The sequence below is a fragment of the Malus domestica genome, chromosome 10 (genome assembly GCF_042453785.1).
Source record: "Malus domestica chromosome 10, GDT2T_hap1".
In the NCBI taxonomy this organism is placed as follows: Eukaryota; Viridiplantae; Streptophyta; class Magnoliopsida; order Rosales; family Rosaceae; genus Malus; species Malus domestica.
In genome coordinates, this window is record NC_091670.1 from 34117685 (window position 1) to 34133606 (window position 15922).

The 15922-nt window shown below is 37.2% G+C and overlaps 3 protein-coding genes and 1 long non-coding RNA gene across 4 annotated transcripts; 1 reads left to right on the forward strand and 3 right to left on the reverse strand.

Annotated features, from left to right (window-relative positions):
- Positions 1-3440: 3440 nt before the first annotated feature.
- On the forward strand, positions 3441-5363 carry LOC103412300 (uncharacterized). Its single transcript, XR_003776933.2, has 5 exons — positions 3441-3651; positions 3749-3816; positions 4280-4336; positions 4894-4965; positions 5062-5363. It is a non-coding gene; the product is annotated as an uncharacterized lncRNA (long non-coding RNA).
- A 780-nt stretch (positions 5364-6143) lies between these two features.
- LOC103412319 (receptor-like protein EIX2) lies at positions 6144-9101 on the reverse strand. The gene has a single exon (XM_008350902.3). The coding sequence runs from the start codon at positions 9099-9101 to the stop codon at positions 6144-6146; it is 2958 nt and encodes a 985-aa protein (XP_008349124.3).
- A 1221-nt stretch (positions 9102-10322) lies between these two features.
- LOC103412320 (receptor-like protein EIX2) lies at positions 10323-11000 on the reverse strand. The gene has a single exon (XM_029110096.2). It carries the CDS (start codon positions 10998-11000, stop codon positions 10323-10325), a length of 678 nt encoding a protein of 225 aa, XP_028965929.1.
- A 147-nt stretch (positions 11001-11147) lies between these two features.
- On the reverse strand, positions 11148-13475 carry LOC103446032 (receptor-like protein EIX2). The gene has a single exon (XM_029109275.1). It carries the CDS (start codon positions 13473-13475, stop codon positions 11148-11150), a length of 2328 nt encoding a protein of 775 aa, XP_028965108.1.
- Between the last annotated feature and the right edge of the window lie 2447 nt (positions 13476-15922).

Below are 15922 nucleotides of genomic sequence, written 5' to 3' on the forward strand. Positions count from 1 at the left end.
CATCTTGTGTTTGCTTCCCTGTTTCTATCCATTTACATACTTATCCACACTAGTGACCAGAGTAATTTAGCGAAGGTCACAAACTTGACATTTTCTGTTGTACCAAAATCCACACCGATTTTGTGCATCAACATAACTCAAATCCAGTGACTGTACATTTGGAAATTCCAGTTGGAGTGGAAGCATTCCACGAATTTGGTTGCGAGATAAATCTAAATTAAGGACTTGATGAGACAACTTCAACAACCATTCCTCCGGTAAGGAATATGACATTCCAATATTGCTTAGACACATTAGTCATGGGTTTGGGTAACCACGGTTACCCGTTCATTAAAAATTCACAGTTATGGTTATGGGTAACCGTTTAGATGAACAAACAGTAATAGGTATAACCGTTATCCGTGAAATTTAAATGAGCTTTTATGAGTATTACCTGCGGTTATAACGGGTATCAATCGGTTATGGGTATTACCTGCGATTATAACGGGTATCCATCGGTCTTGATTCACCAGGTACTCTTTCTACTGAAAAAAAAAATTCTTACGAGGGTTAATTTGCATCAATAATATTCTCTTGAACTAGCAACAGAAATTAAGTTGGACTTTTTTGGTTTTACATTTCATGAGAGGAAGGAAACAGAGAATTGTTCGAATAAAACACTTTGTATTTGTAAAAAAGAATTGGTCTTTCAAACTTAGAGGAAGTTTAAAACGCATTGAATAGAGGATGATCAAATGAACTACCCGCAATTATAACGGGTATCCATATGAATTATAATCATATGGACTATAATGATTACTTTTTGTTTTTAGAAGCTTTACTTTGTAATTATATGAATTATAATTAAAAACTTGCTTGGGTGTAGCAGAAAAATATCGTTCGTAAACTATTTTTTAATTATTGGAATTGTATGAGTACTTAAATGATTAAAATAGGGAAATGCATGCCTAAAATGTACCTATAACGGTGTTTAATTGTCAGAAAATGAAAATTATGACAATTTTTTTTTTTTGTAATTTTCAAGTTGTTAAAAAAAATATGTAGATGGGTGAAAAAATGGGTAAATGTGTATAAAAAAGGATAAACGGGTAAATGATTATGGTTAAATGGGTAAACGGTTATGGTTAAATGGATACACGGTTATGAGTATGGTTAACTGTTTATAAACGGTTATGGGTATATGTATAACCGTTTATACAATTATCCAACGGGTAAACGGTTATGGGTAAATAATCACAGTTACCCACCTACTATAATCGTTGCCCATCCCTACTTAGGTCCAATGGGGTGAAACCACGCAGCATTCTTACAATGAATCCACGTGCCCTTTTTGTATTAGGGAGTCTTTGTCGCCGACGTTTTTCATTTTCTGCCCCTGTCTTAATTTTGGTCCTTAATTATCTTTTGATTGTTCAACACAGTTATTGGAAAAAAAAAAGGTTTACATGTAATGACCAAGAGATCTGTCGAAATCATTTCCTTTATTATATGGTTTGTTTTGATCATTTTTCAATTTTCCCTACCATTGGCGTTGGTTAAAGAGTGTATTACTCATTTTGATTAGATTAAAATATCGCTTCAGTAAAAAAGAAATAAAATTTTCCTTCTCTTTTTAAGTAATTATTTTATGATTTATTTTATCATTATCTTTTACCGTTGAAATCCAAGGGAGGTGATGGTATCAACCCAGAATAGTGGCCTGCTGCTTTCATGCTTGATGACCAAATGGGGTTCTTTTTGACCACTTCAACTTTTGATTGTTTCCAACATTGAGGCTTAACAACAAGAAGCACAACAATCTCTACTTCTTTTCATGAATAATTAAATATTTATATGATTTAAAAAACTTGACAACCTTCTTTATATCTTTCAAAAGGTTCATTGGATTCCCACCATCTGCTTTTGCCTGGGTGGATCCATTAGTGGGCTGAAACCCAATACCTCTGATCATTTTGTTTGGGGAAAGGCATATTCTTTTGGGCCTTTTTTTTCTTCATTATTTTACTTCCGTTTTGGCTGAATAACATCGTGCATAACAACTAACTATTAGTCTAGTGGTAATTCTCTTCTCGTTCAAGAAATTTCGATCAACTTGTGAATCTATCAACTACCTCCTAGTCTTGTGCTAATTCTCTTCTCGATGGTAAAAAGAGAGAAAATAGAAAGACAAAATAAATAAATAAATAAAGAGTTGGTGATTGTTGAAACCAAAAACCCAAATCAATTTAGAAATGGATCTCGCCCTACTTTCAAAGGCCCTCGATAAAGTCTGAATGCACAGCTGCATCCATAAAAGCAAAGCCGAGCGTCAAATGAAAACTTGGGCTCTGCCTCCAAATGCATCGGATAAAATTTGGGATGAATCATGTGATGAGTCATATTCAGGGCCGGTCTTGAGATTTTGGAGGTTCTGTGCGAGACTCAAACGGGACCTTATATGGTTTAAAATTTTGATTGCTACATTTTCTTTTATAGTTTGTATTTTTTTAATTGTGGATTAAATTGATATAAATAAAAAAACAACATGAAGCATAATGTGGTGGTATGCACCTATCCTGAAATCCTCTGTATTTTTGTTCAAAACTCCTTAATTTTTAAATACAAAAAGCATGGAGTGATGGCTATGTAGTTTTTGTATCACCGTACAAAATACCATATTCATAACCATTAATGATCTTTATTAGCATCTAGAGTTCATCTCATGAAAAATTTGTGTTAAATGAATCACCGATTATGATATCGATAGCTTACAATGAAATGTTAATTTTTATTGCATTTTTGCTCACGCTTTAAAGCAAGGATTATTCTCACACCCCCCACCTCCGCACCCCTCACCTCTTGGTTGGTTGTTGTTGGATTAGTTGAAAATTTGAGATTCGAGATTCGTGTCTCTAACGGGAGGTGTGAGCAAAATTGTATTATAATTTTCTTTTGATATATAGATGACTAAAGTCTTCAAATGGATGAAACTTATAATTTGATAACTTTTAAACAGAGATCAAAGAATAAACGATTCTTATTATTAAATGTATTCTATTAAATGGTGTCATATAAGGAAGGGGCTTTTAAAGATTATATTTTTAAACTTTTAAGAATTTTAATTTATTATGATATTACTAATTGCAGATTTATTCGTAAAAGTTATGTTATATAATGAAAGAAATGTTTTTTTTTTTGGACAAACAATGAAAGAAATTAAACTACAAATATTCCAAAAAAGAAACAAATAGTCTAGCTTAAAAAAAAGGCCCAAAATGGTTACCGGACAATGCTCAATAGGAAAAAAATCAAAATTAATAAACATGAGCAAGTGTAGAGTCGAACCCGTGAACAAAATGACAATACCGCCGGTTGACAACTCTGCCAGGAAGGCATTGTGATTATGATCATGCTTTATATATATATATATATATATAAAGGTTTTTAGAATTTTGGAATCGGGAGCTCTATGCGATCGCACACTTTGCACTCCCTCAAGGCTGGTCCTGAATTCATATTAATGTAGAGAATCATATGCAAGACAAATCCCAAACCTTTTTTCCATCGTCCAGATCGTGTCAAAGGCTGGGCATCCAGCTGCTTTGCCCCTCTCCATCTGATGTTGCCCCCTTGGCAGTTCTATCACCACTGTGAAAGGGCTGGAGCTTTTTGGTGAGCAATCTGCTACTGTACATCATTTGTCTTTCTATTTGGAGATTCTTATTTTGTTCCTACCGTAATTAACACGGTTTCTTTGATTACAATTCAGGCGTCAAACTTAGTGATGCTTCAAAGAAATTGGGGAAAAAGTTTGCTACCGGAGCCTTTGTTGTTAAGGTATGATGGATATTATATTGTCTATATGCGATGATAAGAAATTTCCCCTAAACTTGTTACTTCCACCTTTTGTCCTCATCAACTGAACAAATTATGTCATACTACTTTCTATTGATAACTGGATATGGTATGATCCGGAAATCGTATAAAGTTAGTAGCTTATGTGCAGGAAGTCAGATTTTTTTCTTTGTCGTATATGTTTTTGCTTTGTCTGATTTACTCTTGTTTGCAGCCTGTCATTCAGTTTTCCTAGACTTCATTTATTAGTAATGTTGGACCAACTTTTTCATGCTATTAGTCCTTGTCCTGCCCAACTTATTTGTCTGTCCGTCTCTGTCCGTCTATAACTTGCTGAATATGATTACTGCTTGAAAGCGTACTATGTCTTCACTGATTAATATGTATGTATTTCTTCATTTGATATGTTTGATCTCAATCTCCTTCTGTGCATATTCTTTTGCAGTGTTCAGAGGGTTTCATGCATACAAGGATGAGACGTCGTGTGGAATCTTTGATTGAGGTAGTATTTTTCCTTTCCAGTATAGTTTAAGCTACAGTATCTCTATTTCTTCGGTTGCTTGATAATATATTGAGTGGTTCGATATTAAAACCCCAACGTTCTAAAATTTTTAAATTGATTTTACCCTGAGGAAAGAGATCTTGAATGAAAAATGGAAATTTTTTCCCCATCTTCCACCCTCGCCTTCTCCCACCTCTCTCAGTACATGCACATGTTTTGTTAACTTCACCGATCAGTATTTTGTATCACAAGCAAAGAGATCGACCACAGCTGTTCTTTTACTTAGGTTTGATCCCTAGTTTGCAATGAATCCCATCTGAAATGAAATAGCACAAATGGAAACTCATGGCCTCAAAATGATACAAAGACACGGAGCCAAATGTAGAGGATTGGTTTTTGGGACTGGGGAGACAAACTGTGTTGAGTCTGAGCTTAGTTTGCATTCTGTAATACAGCATTTTACTTTAGTCTATTATAGTGCGGCAGATAAGTTCTCTGCCGTTTTACCCGGTTGCATTGACAAATGTTTAAAATCAACATATTTTTTTTCCCCTCAGGCTCCTGATCGTGCTAAACCCGGCATGGAAGATGGAAAGAACGCTGCTCAAAGTAGATCCTTCAAACGGCTGGTTTGTAATCAATTTAATGTTTTGTCAAAAACCATATTGATGAAATTGGTCTACTCTTGCTGAAAGACGGATTTCTCTTAATGCGTTGCATTGTAGAGCCTGAAGGAAGCCAGGACCAATTCAAGCTAAAATAGGCATGGTAACCAGACAGCAAAGGGGACATGCTCCTACCGGACCTCAAGAAAGAATGTCGTCAAACGAATTGCTCGAAGATATTAGAGAACCATTGTTGATGCAAGTACAAGTGGTATTTGATTTCTCTAGAAGTGTAAAAGAGAAGAATATATACGTGCGCTTATGTACTTTATGAACAAATCGTTGTTTTGTTAAATTACAACATTGGATGGTCACATATATTATTATGCGATTGATAAGTACAAACTATAATTTTTATTTAATTCCAGGTTAATACATAATTGTCTGTGGGAACATCTTTTGAAAGATAGAGTTCCTTTATTTGTATCATAGATTGCAAGTACAAAAAACGCAAAGCAGAAAGTGAAAAACACCACATAGGCATAGTACTATCAAACTCAAGAGAAAAAAAATCTTTTTGAAACGAGCCACCTTCAACGCAATTGCAAGTGCTATCTTATGTCCTCCACTGTATCTTTAAGATATGAAGACTAAGGTCGAGCGAGGATATGAAGGTGCCGAAGATTGCAAAATCGTTGGGAAATATGTCTACTAGAATAGTTGGACCGTAATCGTAGGATATACAACATGGATACATTTTGAGTGTCCAATCAATTGTATTATTTCATTTTGGTGTATTAGGCTGTGTTCGTGACACACTAATAGGGATTAATCATTGTAAAATAGTCAATCATGGCCCACCCAAACGAAAGCCTACCAGAAACATCGTAAAATAGTTATTGTTACACTTGTTGCTTTCTTATTTGTTATTCACTAATAGGAAATACGAAATTTTCTATGGAATGATATGGGTGGCCGGGGACGTCTTGGCACACCAATTAGTATTTGGTGGAAAGGGTTTGGAAGAGAGAAGAGAGAGGCTATTGGCAATTGATATTCCAAACTTATTCATCAAACATCTAGTGCAAGTACATTCGTAAATTCCAACACAAGAACAAAAAATAAAAATCACACAGTACATGTATCTTATAGTTATTTGAAATTTTCTGAGTTCAAGAACGACATTCATATTTCTACTCTAATCAAAACTTCCTTTGACAACGAGCCATTTGCACTGCAATTGCCAGCAGTACCTTATCCTTAATGGCATCGAACCATCCAAAATAAGCATACCTCCATGTTTTCTTGACGACTAATGTGCCACAGACACCCCAAAAACCTACGATAAATCCGAGTGCTATGCTAACGTAGAACCAAAACTTATCATTTCCATCTTCATGATCATTGTCTTTTGTAGGAGTGTGATCATCTCCGGGACACTTGGTTGAAGGAGGAACCCCACACAGTGACGGGTTACCCTCGTAAATGGATGGATCCGTGAGTGTCTGAAGCTGGCTGCCCGAAGGAATTCTACCGGTCAAGTTGTTATAAGACAAGTTCAAGTGAGACAAGAACGTCGGAAGTGAAATACTTTGAGGAATCTCTCCTGAAAGGTGGTTGATCGAAAGATCAAGAGCTTCGAGAAACTGCAAGTTCCCAATCTTTGATGGAATGCTTCCTCTCAATTGGTTCATCGACAAGTTCAAGTTACGCAGTAGAGCGAGGCTGGATATTTCTTCAGGGATTTCACCTTCGAGGTTATTCGATGAAAGATCAATGCTGCTGACGAACATTAGAGTCTGCGGCTGATAGTCGAGTTGTCTTACCTTCACCACTGATGTTTCTTGGTCATAATATGCATATAAATCATACGCACTGAAATTTCCATGCGTCAGAGCACTCAGTTTATTCAAGCACTTGGGAATAGTCCCTGAAAAGTTGTTGTGTGCAAGGTCTAGGATGTGAAGGTAGCCAAGATTGCACAACTGTTGGGGGACTTCTCCGCTGAAAAAATTGGACCGCAATCGTAAGATCGAGACAAGTGGTACCTCTGATCCTATCCATGAAGGTATTTTTCCAGTGAATTTGTTATCTCCGAGATCAATATTCCTCAAAGAAGTGCAATTTTGCAAGGAAAGAGGAATTTCACCATCGAAGTTGTTGTTGTTCAGCTTCAACATGAAAAGAGCGCCCGGGACACCAATCGAACTAGGAAGTTTGCCTGATAGATTGTTGTGTGCAACATCTATGATCAAGATCTCATGCAACAGACTCCATGTTTGAGGAAATTCTCCTGATAACTCATTGTTTCTCAGCGAAAGGACTAGCAAGTTTTGCATGTTGCAAATGGAGCTTGGAATAGTACCATTCAAACGATTGTCCGCGAGATACAATGCCACCAGTTTTGGAAACCTTTCGTCCAAATTCGAAGGAATGTGCCCGAAAAATGAATTCATTTCAAGCTCAAGGCGGATCACGTGGTTACCAGACCAAAGTGGGAATGGCCCATCAATTCGATTGTTACTCACATCCAAAATTAGAGTATTCCGAAAATTCAATTCCAATGGAAGGTTTCCAGTGATTTGGTTGTAAGATAAATCCAAATATTCGACTTTGGAAGATAATTTCAAGAACCAGTGCTTTGGTATAGAATCGGAGATCCCAGTACCCCGAAGTTTGATGAAGACTAGTTCAGTTTGAGATTGAAGCCATACCCCAAAGGCAGGACCTACTTTACAGTACCCAATGTTGATTCTGTGAAGCATGAAAGGAGGTACCCAATTATAAGACACATTGAAACTGAGGTGAATAGGTAGAGTTGGGTATGGATCCACTCTGCCTAATGCAAAGTATTTCAATCTTGTGAGGTTCATGAAATGGGATTCAGTTAAAATGCTTACCCACGGGTTGAATGACAGATCGAGGTGAACTAGTTCAGAGAGTTGCCCTAAACTTTCAGGAATTGACCCATTCATAAGATTGTTGTACAGGCTGAGATACTTCAAATTGCGTAGCATCCCCAAGGACGCAGGCAAATTGCTTTGCAGCATATTAGAAGACAAATCTAGTGACTCGAGTTTACCATTGGGACAACTTGATAATCCGTCGAACAGCTCTTGAATCCCCCCATCAAATTTGTTGCTAGCAAGATTTAAGGTCTTTAGACTGCAAAAATTTCCAAGCATGGGAATTCGACCTTCAAGTCCATTGAAAGATAAATGAAGGTGCTCAAGTGATTTGAGGCTCTCAAGTTCAATGGGAAAGGGACCAATCAACGAGTTCCCACTTAAATCCAGTTTTGTGAGGCTACCAAGACTGAAAAACCAATCAGGAAATGGAAGCTTCAAATCGTTATACGACATGTCAAGGACCAGAAGTGATTTGAGGCTAATGTTTTTGAGTGAGAGTGGAAGGCTTTCGATTTGGCATGATGGTAAGTGTAATTCAAGTAGGGAGGGAAGCATGTTAACGTTACGTAGCCAACTTGTGTTGCTGAGGTCCAACCCTTCAAGATTGAGGAATTTTAGGGAAGAGAGACGAGAAAGCCAATTCAAGTTTTCAGAAGGTAGTTCAAGTAAGGAGTAGTCAGACTCTTCACTGAGATCAAGATGGTTCAAATGTGACAAGTTACCAAGATGAGGTGGAATCTCTCCTCCAAATGAAGCTGAGGAAAGATTGAGATACCTCAAACTTTTAAGCTGGCCAAAGAATTCGGGAATGTGAATCCCTCGAAAATCATTCCGGCTTAGATCTAAGTAATTCAAATGCTTCAAGCTAAGCAAAGAAGGATTTATCTTACCTCCCAATGACGAGTACTCCATCTCATCTTGCGCTGCATCAAAGACCGATAGTGTATATATGTATGGATTCTGGAGACTCATCTTTTCGACATAACCTGTGTTGTTGTTACACGAAATTCCTTTCCATTGGCAGCAATCGTGACCGACCCAAGAAGAAAGCCTGCCGGAAGGATCAGTGAGATCTTCTTTGAAGGCGAGAAGTGCACGTCTCTCTTGGTCGATGCATTTGGCAGTTGGGAGTGCATCACCAAGACAGACTTTAGTAGTGTGTAGATATGAAGAGGCCAAAAGCAAAAGGAGAAAACAGTGAGCAATATTGAGGTGATAGGTGGGATTGCATAAATTTGCAAAGATATACATTGTTGTAAGAATCAAGTTTTCTTTGCTTTGTTTGGTGCAGAATGCAGATGGCTACTGAGCATAAGAACCGAATTTTTAAGGAGAGGTCGAAATTATTAGCCGCCGGATTTCAAGTGTTCAATCCACTTGCATGTTTGCCACTTGCTAGTCCACTGAATTTGACTAGATTAGCAAATAGGGATTAAAACAGATAAAGAGTCGACCATGTGAAGTTTTGGCATCAAAGTCTTTGGTGGGTTGGTGGGTTTCTGAAAGAGAAACGAGTAACCATTTTTAATTAGCACTAATCAGGACCTATTGATTTAAAGTCTTGGTAAATGGCATATCCCTAATAGTTAATCATAACAGAATCTTTGTAGTAAAAAAATAATTATTATGTTTGGAAATTTAGGAATAAAGTATAATTTAATCTTGCTCGTGGTGGATTGCCTTAATAGTCGGATAAAGTAGTCATTTCAACTCTCTGTATCTCAGATTCAAACCTTTCCCTCACACTTTAGAGTATATCGCTTTTCAAGTTGGTCTTTCTGTGTGCATTTTCCTGTGTGCTTCTCATTCAATGAACTTGCCTCTCTTTCTTCTGCCTTTTTCCCACTTTCTCTACAGATTACCGAATATTTTGGTGGGGGCATCTGCATTTTTTATATGTGAACACTTGTATTCTTGTTGGAAAATTTGTGCAAATTATCTAAACAGAAAAAAAAGAAAGGAATTGCATGCCAAGTTGACATTTTTGGTGCATTCTTTAAAGTTGGTCTGGGTGTGCATTTTCCAGTTCGACTCATCTTTCTATTGACCTTTCAACTGAGTAATATTCTTTAAACTTTCTTCTCTTTCCTATGTCGTCTTCCACTTATTTCAACTTTCAATTTCTCCACACTATAGGTTCATGGTTCAATGGCATTGTTCCAGTATTAAATTTAATTTACTCTTTCTAACAAACTTGCAGACACTACAATTCTTGTAATTTCTCATACTTCTTCCCAAATATCGCCAAAGAAATGTAGTCACGATGTTTGCTTTCTATGTGAGAACTTGTATTCGAATACTTATTGGAAATTTCAGGAAAATATGGAAAAACATGATTTATTTAGTAGCTTGCAGTACATTACAGTGATTACACATACATGATAGTCATAGATAAACTAAATACGTAGTACATGAACTTGGTAGTTAGCACTTGGCTTGTCGTATTTTAATCTTGAGAGATTTCTTCTCGAATCAAAGTTTCCTTTGAAAATGAGCCACTTTGACTGCAATTGCTAGCATTACCTTATCTTTGATGTCATCGAACAATCGAAAATAAGCATACCTCCATGACTTCTTCACAAGCAATGTACCACAAACACCCCAAAAGCCTACGGTGAAACCCAGTACCATGCTAACATAGAACCACAACTTATAATTTCCATCTTCGTTGCTGTCTTTCGCATCTGTAGCAGTAAAAGTATCATCTCCTAGGCACTTAGTTGAAGGAGGAACTCCACACAGTAAAAGGTTGCCCTCGTAAATGGAGGGATCTTCGAGCGTCTGGAGTTGGTTCCCAGAAGGAATCCTTCCACCCAAGTTGTTGTAAGACAAGTTCAAGTAAGATAAGGAGGTTAAAGAAGACAAACTTTGAGGAATTTGTCCCGAAAGGTGATTGTGTGAGAGATCAAGAGTTTCCAGCCAATGCAGGTTTCCGATCTTCAAAGGAATGTTTCCCCTTAGTTGATTTCTTGACAAGTTTAAGGTACTTAACGCTATGAGGCTTGTTATTTCTTCAGGGATTTCACCTTCTAAATTATTCGATGAAAGGTCGATGCTTTTCACCAAGAACAGAGTTTTGTTATATACGAGTTCTCTTCCCTTCAACGTCAATGTGGTTTGCTCAATATAGCTTTCACAGTAAAGTGGCATTGGAAAAACCTTCCACCAAAGACATCATATTCTTCAAACACTTGGAATGGGCCCTGAGAAGTTGTTGTGACTAAGGTCTAGGATGTCAAGCAACGGAAGATTGCACAAGTGGTCGGAGATATGTCCGCTTAATAAGTTGGATCGCAATCATATGAAAAACAACCCGGGCGCATTTGATCCTATCCATAAAGTCATGTTTCCTGTAAATTTGTTGCCTCCAAGATTGATACTCCTCAAAGAAGTGCAATTTCGCCATACAGAAGAAGGAATTGTGCCCCCAAGATTGTTGTCATTCATCTTTAATACAAGAAGTGAGCTTGGGACACCCATTGAACTTGGGATATTACCTGAGAGATTGTTGTATCCAACATCGACAATCAACATTAAGGGCCACATACTCCATTCTTGCGGAAATTCTCCGAATAACTGATTATTTCTCAGAGAAAGGATTGACAAGCTCTGCAAGTTGCAAATGGAGGGTGGAATTGTGCCTTTCAACTGATAATCAGAAAGATACAATCCTTGTAATGTCAGCATCAATTGGTCAATGTTCAAAGGAACTGGCCCCGAAAATGAATTGCTTTCAAGATTAAAGATGGTAACATTGGCGGACAGAAGTGGGAGTGGACCATCGAATCTGTTATAGCTCAAATCTATATGATATAGTTTTGGACATTTCAATTGGAGTGGAAGCCTTCCGCTGAGATGATTGTACGATAAATCCAAATATTTGAGCTGCGACAATATCTTCAAGAACCACTCTTCTGGTATGATACCCGAGATTCCAGTACCATGAAGGGTGACATCAGAAAGTTCAGTTTGCAACAGAAGCCATGCAGGAAAATTAGGACCTACATTGCAATTTGTAATGCCAACTGTGTAGAGCTTGAAGGGAGGAATCCACTCATAAGTCAGATTGACAATGAGCAACATAGGTCGATATGTAGACACATCAATAGATCGTAATTTTGTGAGATTTGCGAAATGGGATTCTGTTAAAATGCCTTCCCATGAATTCCCGGACAAATCTAGGTGAACTAGCTCAGGCAATTGTCCCAAAGTATCGGGAATCGGTCCAATCATATTGTTGTAACTGAGGTTTAGAGTTTTCAAGGATGACAACTTTCCAATAGATTCCGGGATTTTACCCGAAAAATTGTTGAACTCAAGGTTGACATATTGCAAGTTGTGTAGCATCCCAAGGGAGTCAGGCAACTCGTCTTCCAGCTTATTAGAGGACAAATCCAGTGATTCCAATACACTGTCTGTACAGTTTAACAAACCACTCAAAAGCCCTTGAATTCCCCCATCAAATTTGTTTCCTTGAAAGTTTAGGGTCTTTAGCTTGCAAAAGTTTAGTTTAGGAATATGACCTTCGAGTCTATTACCAGAAAAATCAAGGCCTTGCAGATATTCGAGGCTTGCAAACTCTCGAGGAATCGGACCAGTGAAATAGTTTCCATTGAAATAATCTCCACTCAGATAGAGATTTCGAAGACTAGTAAGATTAGAAAACCAGCTAGGTAGTGGATAAATGATAGAATTCATTGACATATCAAGTACCAAAAGTGAAGTCATATTTACCTTTTGGATTGAGAGTGGAATTCTTTCAATTGCACATTCAAACAAATGTAACTCTAACAGCGAAGGAAGCATGTTAACTACAGATAGCCAACTTGCTCCCGCGCTGCGAAGATTGAGAAAGTCGAGATTGAGGTATGTTAAGGAGGAGAGGCGAGGAAGCCAATTCAATCTTTCGGAAGATATTTTCAAGAAGAAATTCCCCCCTAGGTCAAGATGGTTCAGGTTTGACAGGTTTCCAAGGTTAGGGGGAATTTCTCCCCCAAAACCTGAGTTGGAGATATCAAGATAATTCAAACTCTTAAGCTGGCCAAAAGACTTAGGAATTGCATTCTCTTCGAAATAATTATTAGAAAGATCGAGTGTTTCCAAAGACGACAAGTTTCCAATAAACTCTGGAATCTCAGCTCCCTCAGATGATAAAGCAGAGGAGAAGTTGAGACACCTCAAATTTTCAAGCAGACCATTGAACTTAGGGAGTTCGAAACTGTTCCCGCTCAAATCTAGGTAATTTAAATGCTTCAAGCTAAGCAAAGAAGGATTTATCTTACCCGACAATAAAGAGCGTTCATAAGCCAACTTGTCGTAGTGATCTTCGGGATCAGACCATACTGGAGATGGATAAGTATTCCGAAGGTCCACCTTTGCAACATGACCCGTGCGGTTGTTGCACAAAATTCCTTTCCATTGACAGCAGTCGCGTCCTACCCAAGAAGAAAGCCTTCCCGAAGGATCAGTAACATTTTGTTTGAAGCTGAGCAGTGCTCCTCTCTCTTCCTCAATGCATGAGTCCCCACCGCTTGGAAGTCCGTCACCCATCCGCATGTAGGAAGTGACCGTAAACAGAAAGAGAAAATAGTAAACAACACTGAAATTTGGATAGCAGCTACCCATTGTAGGAAGATTTCTTTGCTGCCGATGGTTGCTGAAAGCATGCAAAGTGAAATTGTAGGAAGGCAGCAATCAGCTCAAAGACAAATATTGAAGTCAATGGTGCACAGATAATCCAAATCCTCAGCACATTTTTCTCGACTTCGGTTGCCAAAGCAAGTCTGTATCCCCTCAAAGGTAGTCGAATTGTTTACAATTTCTTGACTTTTGGAGTTATGATTATTGATTGTATTACATAAACAATTATGTGTGGGTACACAGGCCAGGGGACCCGGCATCATCTAGCGGGGCCAGGAAACCCCCACCCATCACGTGGGGTACGGGTCTGTTGTTTGACTTTGATATCATATTAAATTATCAAAGAAATAGATCAAATGTTCATTTCCAACAATATTGATATTGTCTTCAACTTATTAGGGGTAAGATTTCAACATAAAAGATATCGGTATTAGTTAAAGTAACATTAAGTATTTACTTTTCTTTTTTTCTTTCTCTTGCCGATGTAGGATTTTTAACATTACCTACCTCGGCTTCTGAAAAGACCCAACCGGTATGAGCTTGGACTTTCCTTTCTCGTGACTTATAGTGTTTTGTTTCGGGTTCTAGACGTTGGACCGTTCCCACGCAAAAAACAAACTACCCCGGAAACAACTGCGAAAGTGTTGGAAAGAAATCATAATCCCTTGAGATCAAAATCTTCTATTGGAAAGGGATTCTTTTCAGATCCCTTCCTTTTAATCCATCAAGTTCAGAGATTTGAACCGTTGAAATTTGATCAAACGGTTAAATTTATTATAATTTTTAAAATATGCCTTGTTTGTAGCCGTTGAAATTTGATCAAACGAGAAAGAGCAAAATGTTGAGGTGAAAAGTAGGGCTGAATAAGCAAGCATTAAACCTATCCATTTTTACGAAGTTGAAGCTTGCTAGGAAATCGATGAGGTCGAAAATTCCAGGTCCTCGACCCATTCTACAAGTTAGCAAAGTCCTCTCAGGTTGAATAAACTTGTGTCTAATTCTCTTTTCCACACCATTTTTCACGAATGAATTGTTGAGATTTGACCAAACGAAATTTAGTTAAATCTTAACCCTTGCTTTTCGTGTTTTGGTGTGCAGTAAAAGCATCACTTGCTTGGAAACGTTTTTAAAATGATTGAAAAACACTTTTAGAGAAAATGATTTTAAGTTCCAAAAGCACTTCTAATTCTCTTTCATGCACCATTTTTCACAAATGAATTGTTGAGATTTGGCCAAACGAAATTTAGTTAAATCTCAACCTTTGCTTTTCGTGTTTTGGTGTGCAATAAAAGCATCACTCGTTTGGAAACGCTTCTAAACTGATTGAAAAACACTTTTAAAAAAAATGATTTTAAGTTCCAAAAGCACTTAAAGTGCTTCCTGAAAAAAGTATCAGTTATGTACTTCTGGTAGAAAGCACTTGAAGTATTTTTTCAAAATTCACTTTGCATTTTTATTAAGAATTAGTTTTAAAAATATTTTCATCAAAAGTCCTCACATTTTTTTTAGTATGCTCTAATTCTCTTCCGTACAATTTTTACTCATGGCGTGTAAGACATACTTCTGGTAAGAAGCTGGAGCTTTAGGATATCGATGGGATCAAAAATTCCAAGTCCTCAGCCCATTCTACAAGTTAGCAAATTCCACTCCGGTTGACTAGAATTGGGGCTAATTCTCTTTCCCACACCGTTTTTCACTAGTGAACTGTTGAGAAATACCTTCGCTTTTTGTGTTTTGATGTGCAAGAGCAACATTACTCGTTTAAAAGTGCTTTTAAAATAATTGAAAGCACTTTCAAAGAAAATGATTTTGAGTTCAAAAACACTTAAAAGTATTTTATGCAAGAAGCACCAATTGGTAGGAAGCACTTGAAGTACTTTTTCAGAATTTGCATTTTTATTAAAGATTGGTTCAAAAAACATTTATATCAAAAGTCCGCACATCGTTTTTAGTATGTTCTAATTCTCTTCAGCACAATGTTTTACTCATGGCGTGCAATACATACATCAAAGTTATAGTAAAATTTTCTGTTTTATGAGGAATTAGTAACAAACAGAAAGGTGAAAAAAGACCAAAAGATATTTGTAGCCAACAATAATTAATGGGTAAATTACATAGTAGCCTCTCAGGTTTGAGGTCTATTACAATCTCATACAACAACTTTAAAACATTTCACTTTCATACATCAAGTACCATTTTATTTCAAAATAACACCTCCGTTAGATTTTCCATCCACTAGTCTGTTAAATGCTGATGTGGCTGCCACATTTGTGCTGATGTGGCTGCCATGTGGAAAAATAATAATTTTTATACATTAAAAATATTATAATATTAACCTTATTAAAAAAAAAAAACCATTAAAAGTCATCGTCTTCATCTCCACCCAACTTCATATCCTTCTTTCTCCTTCTCCAGCCCACCCTTTCCGTACT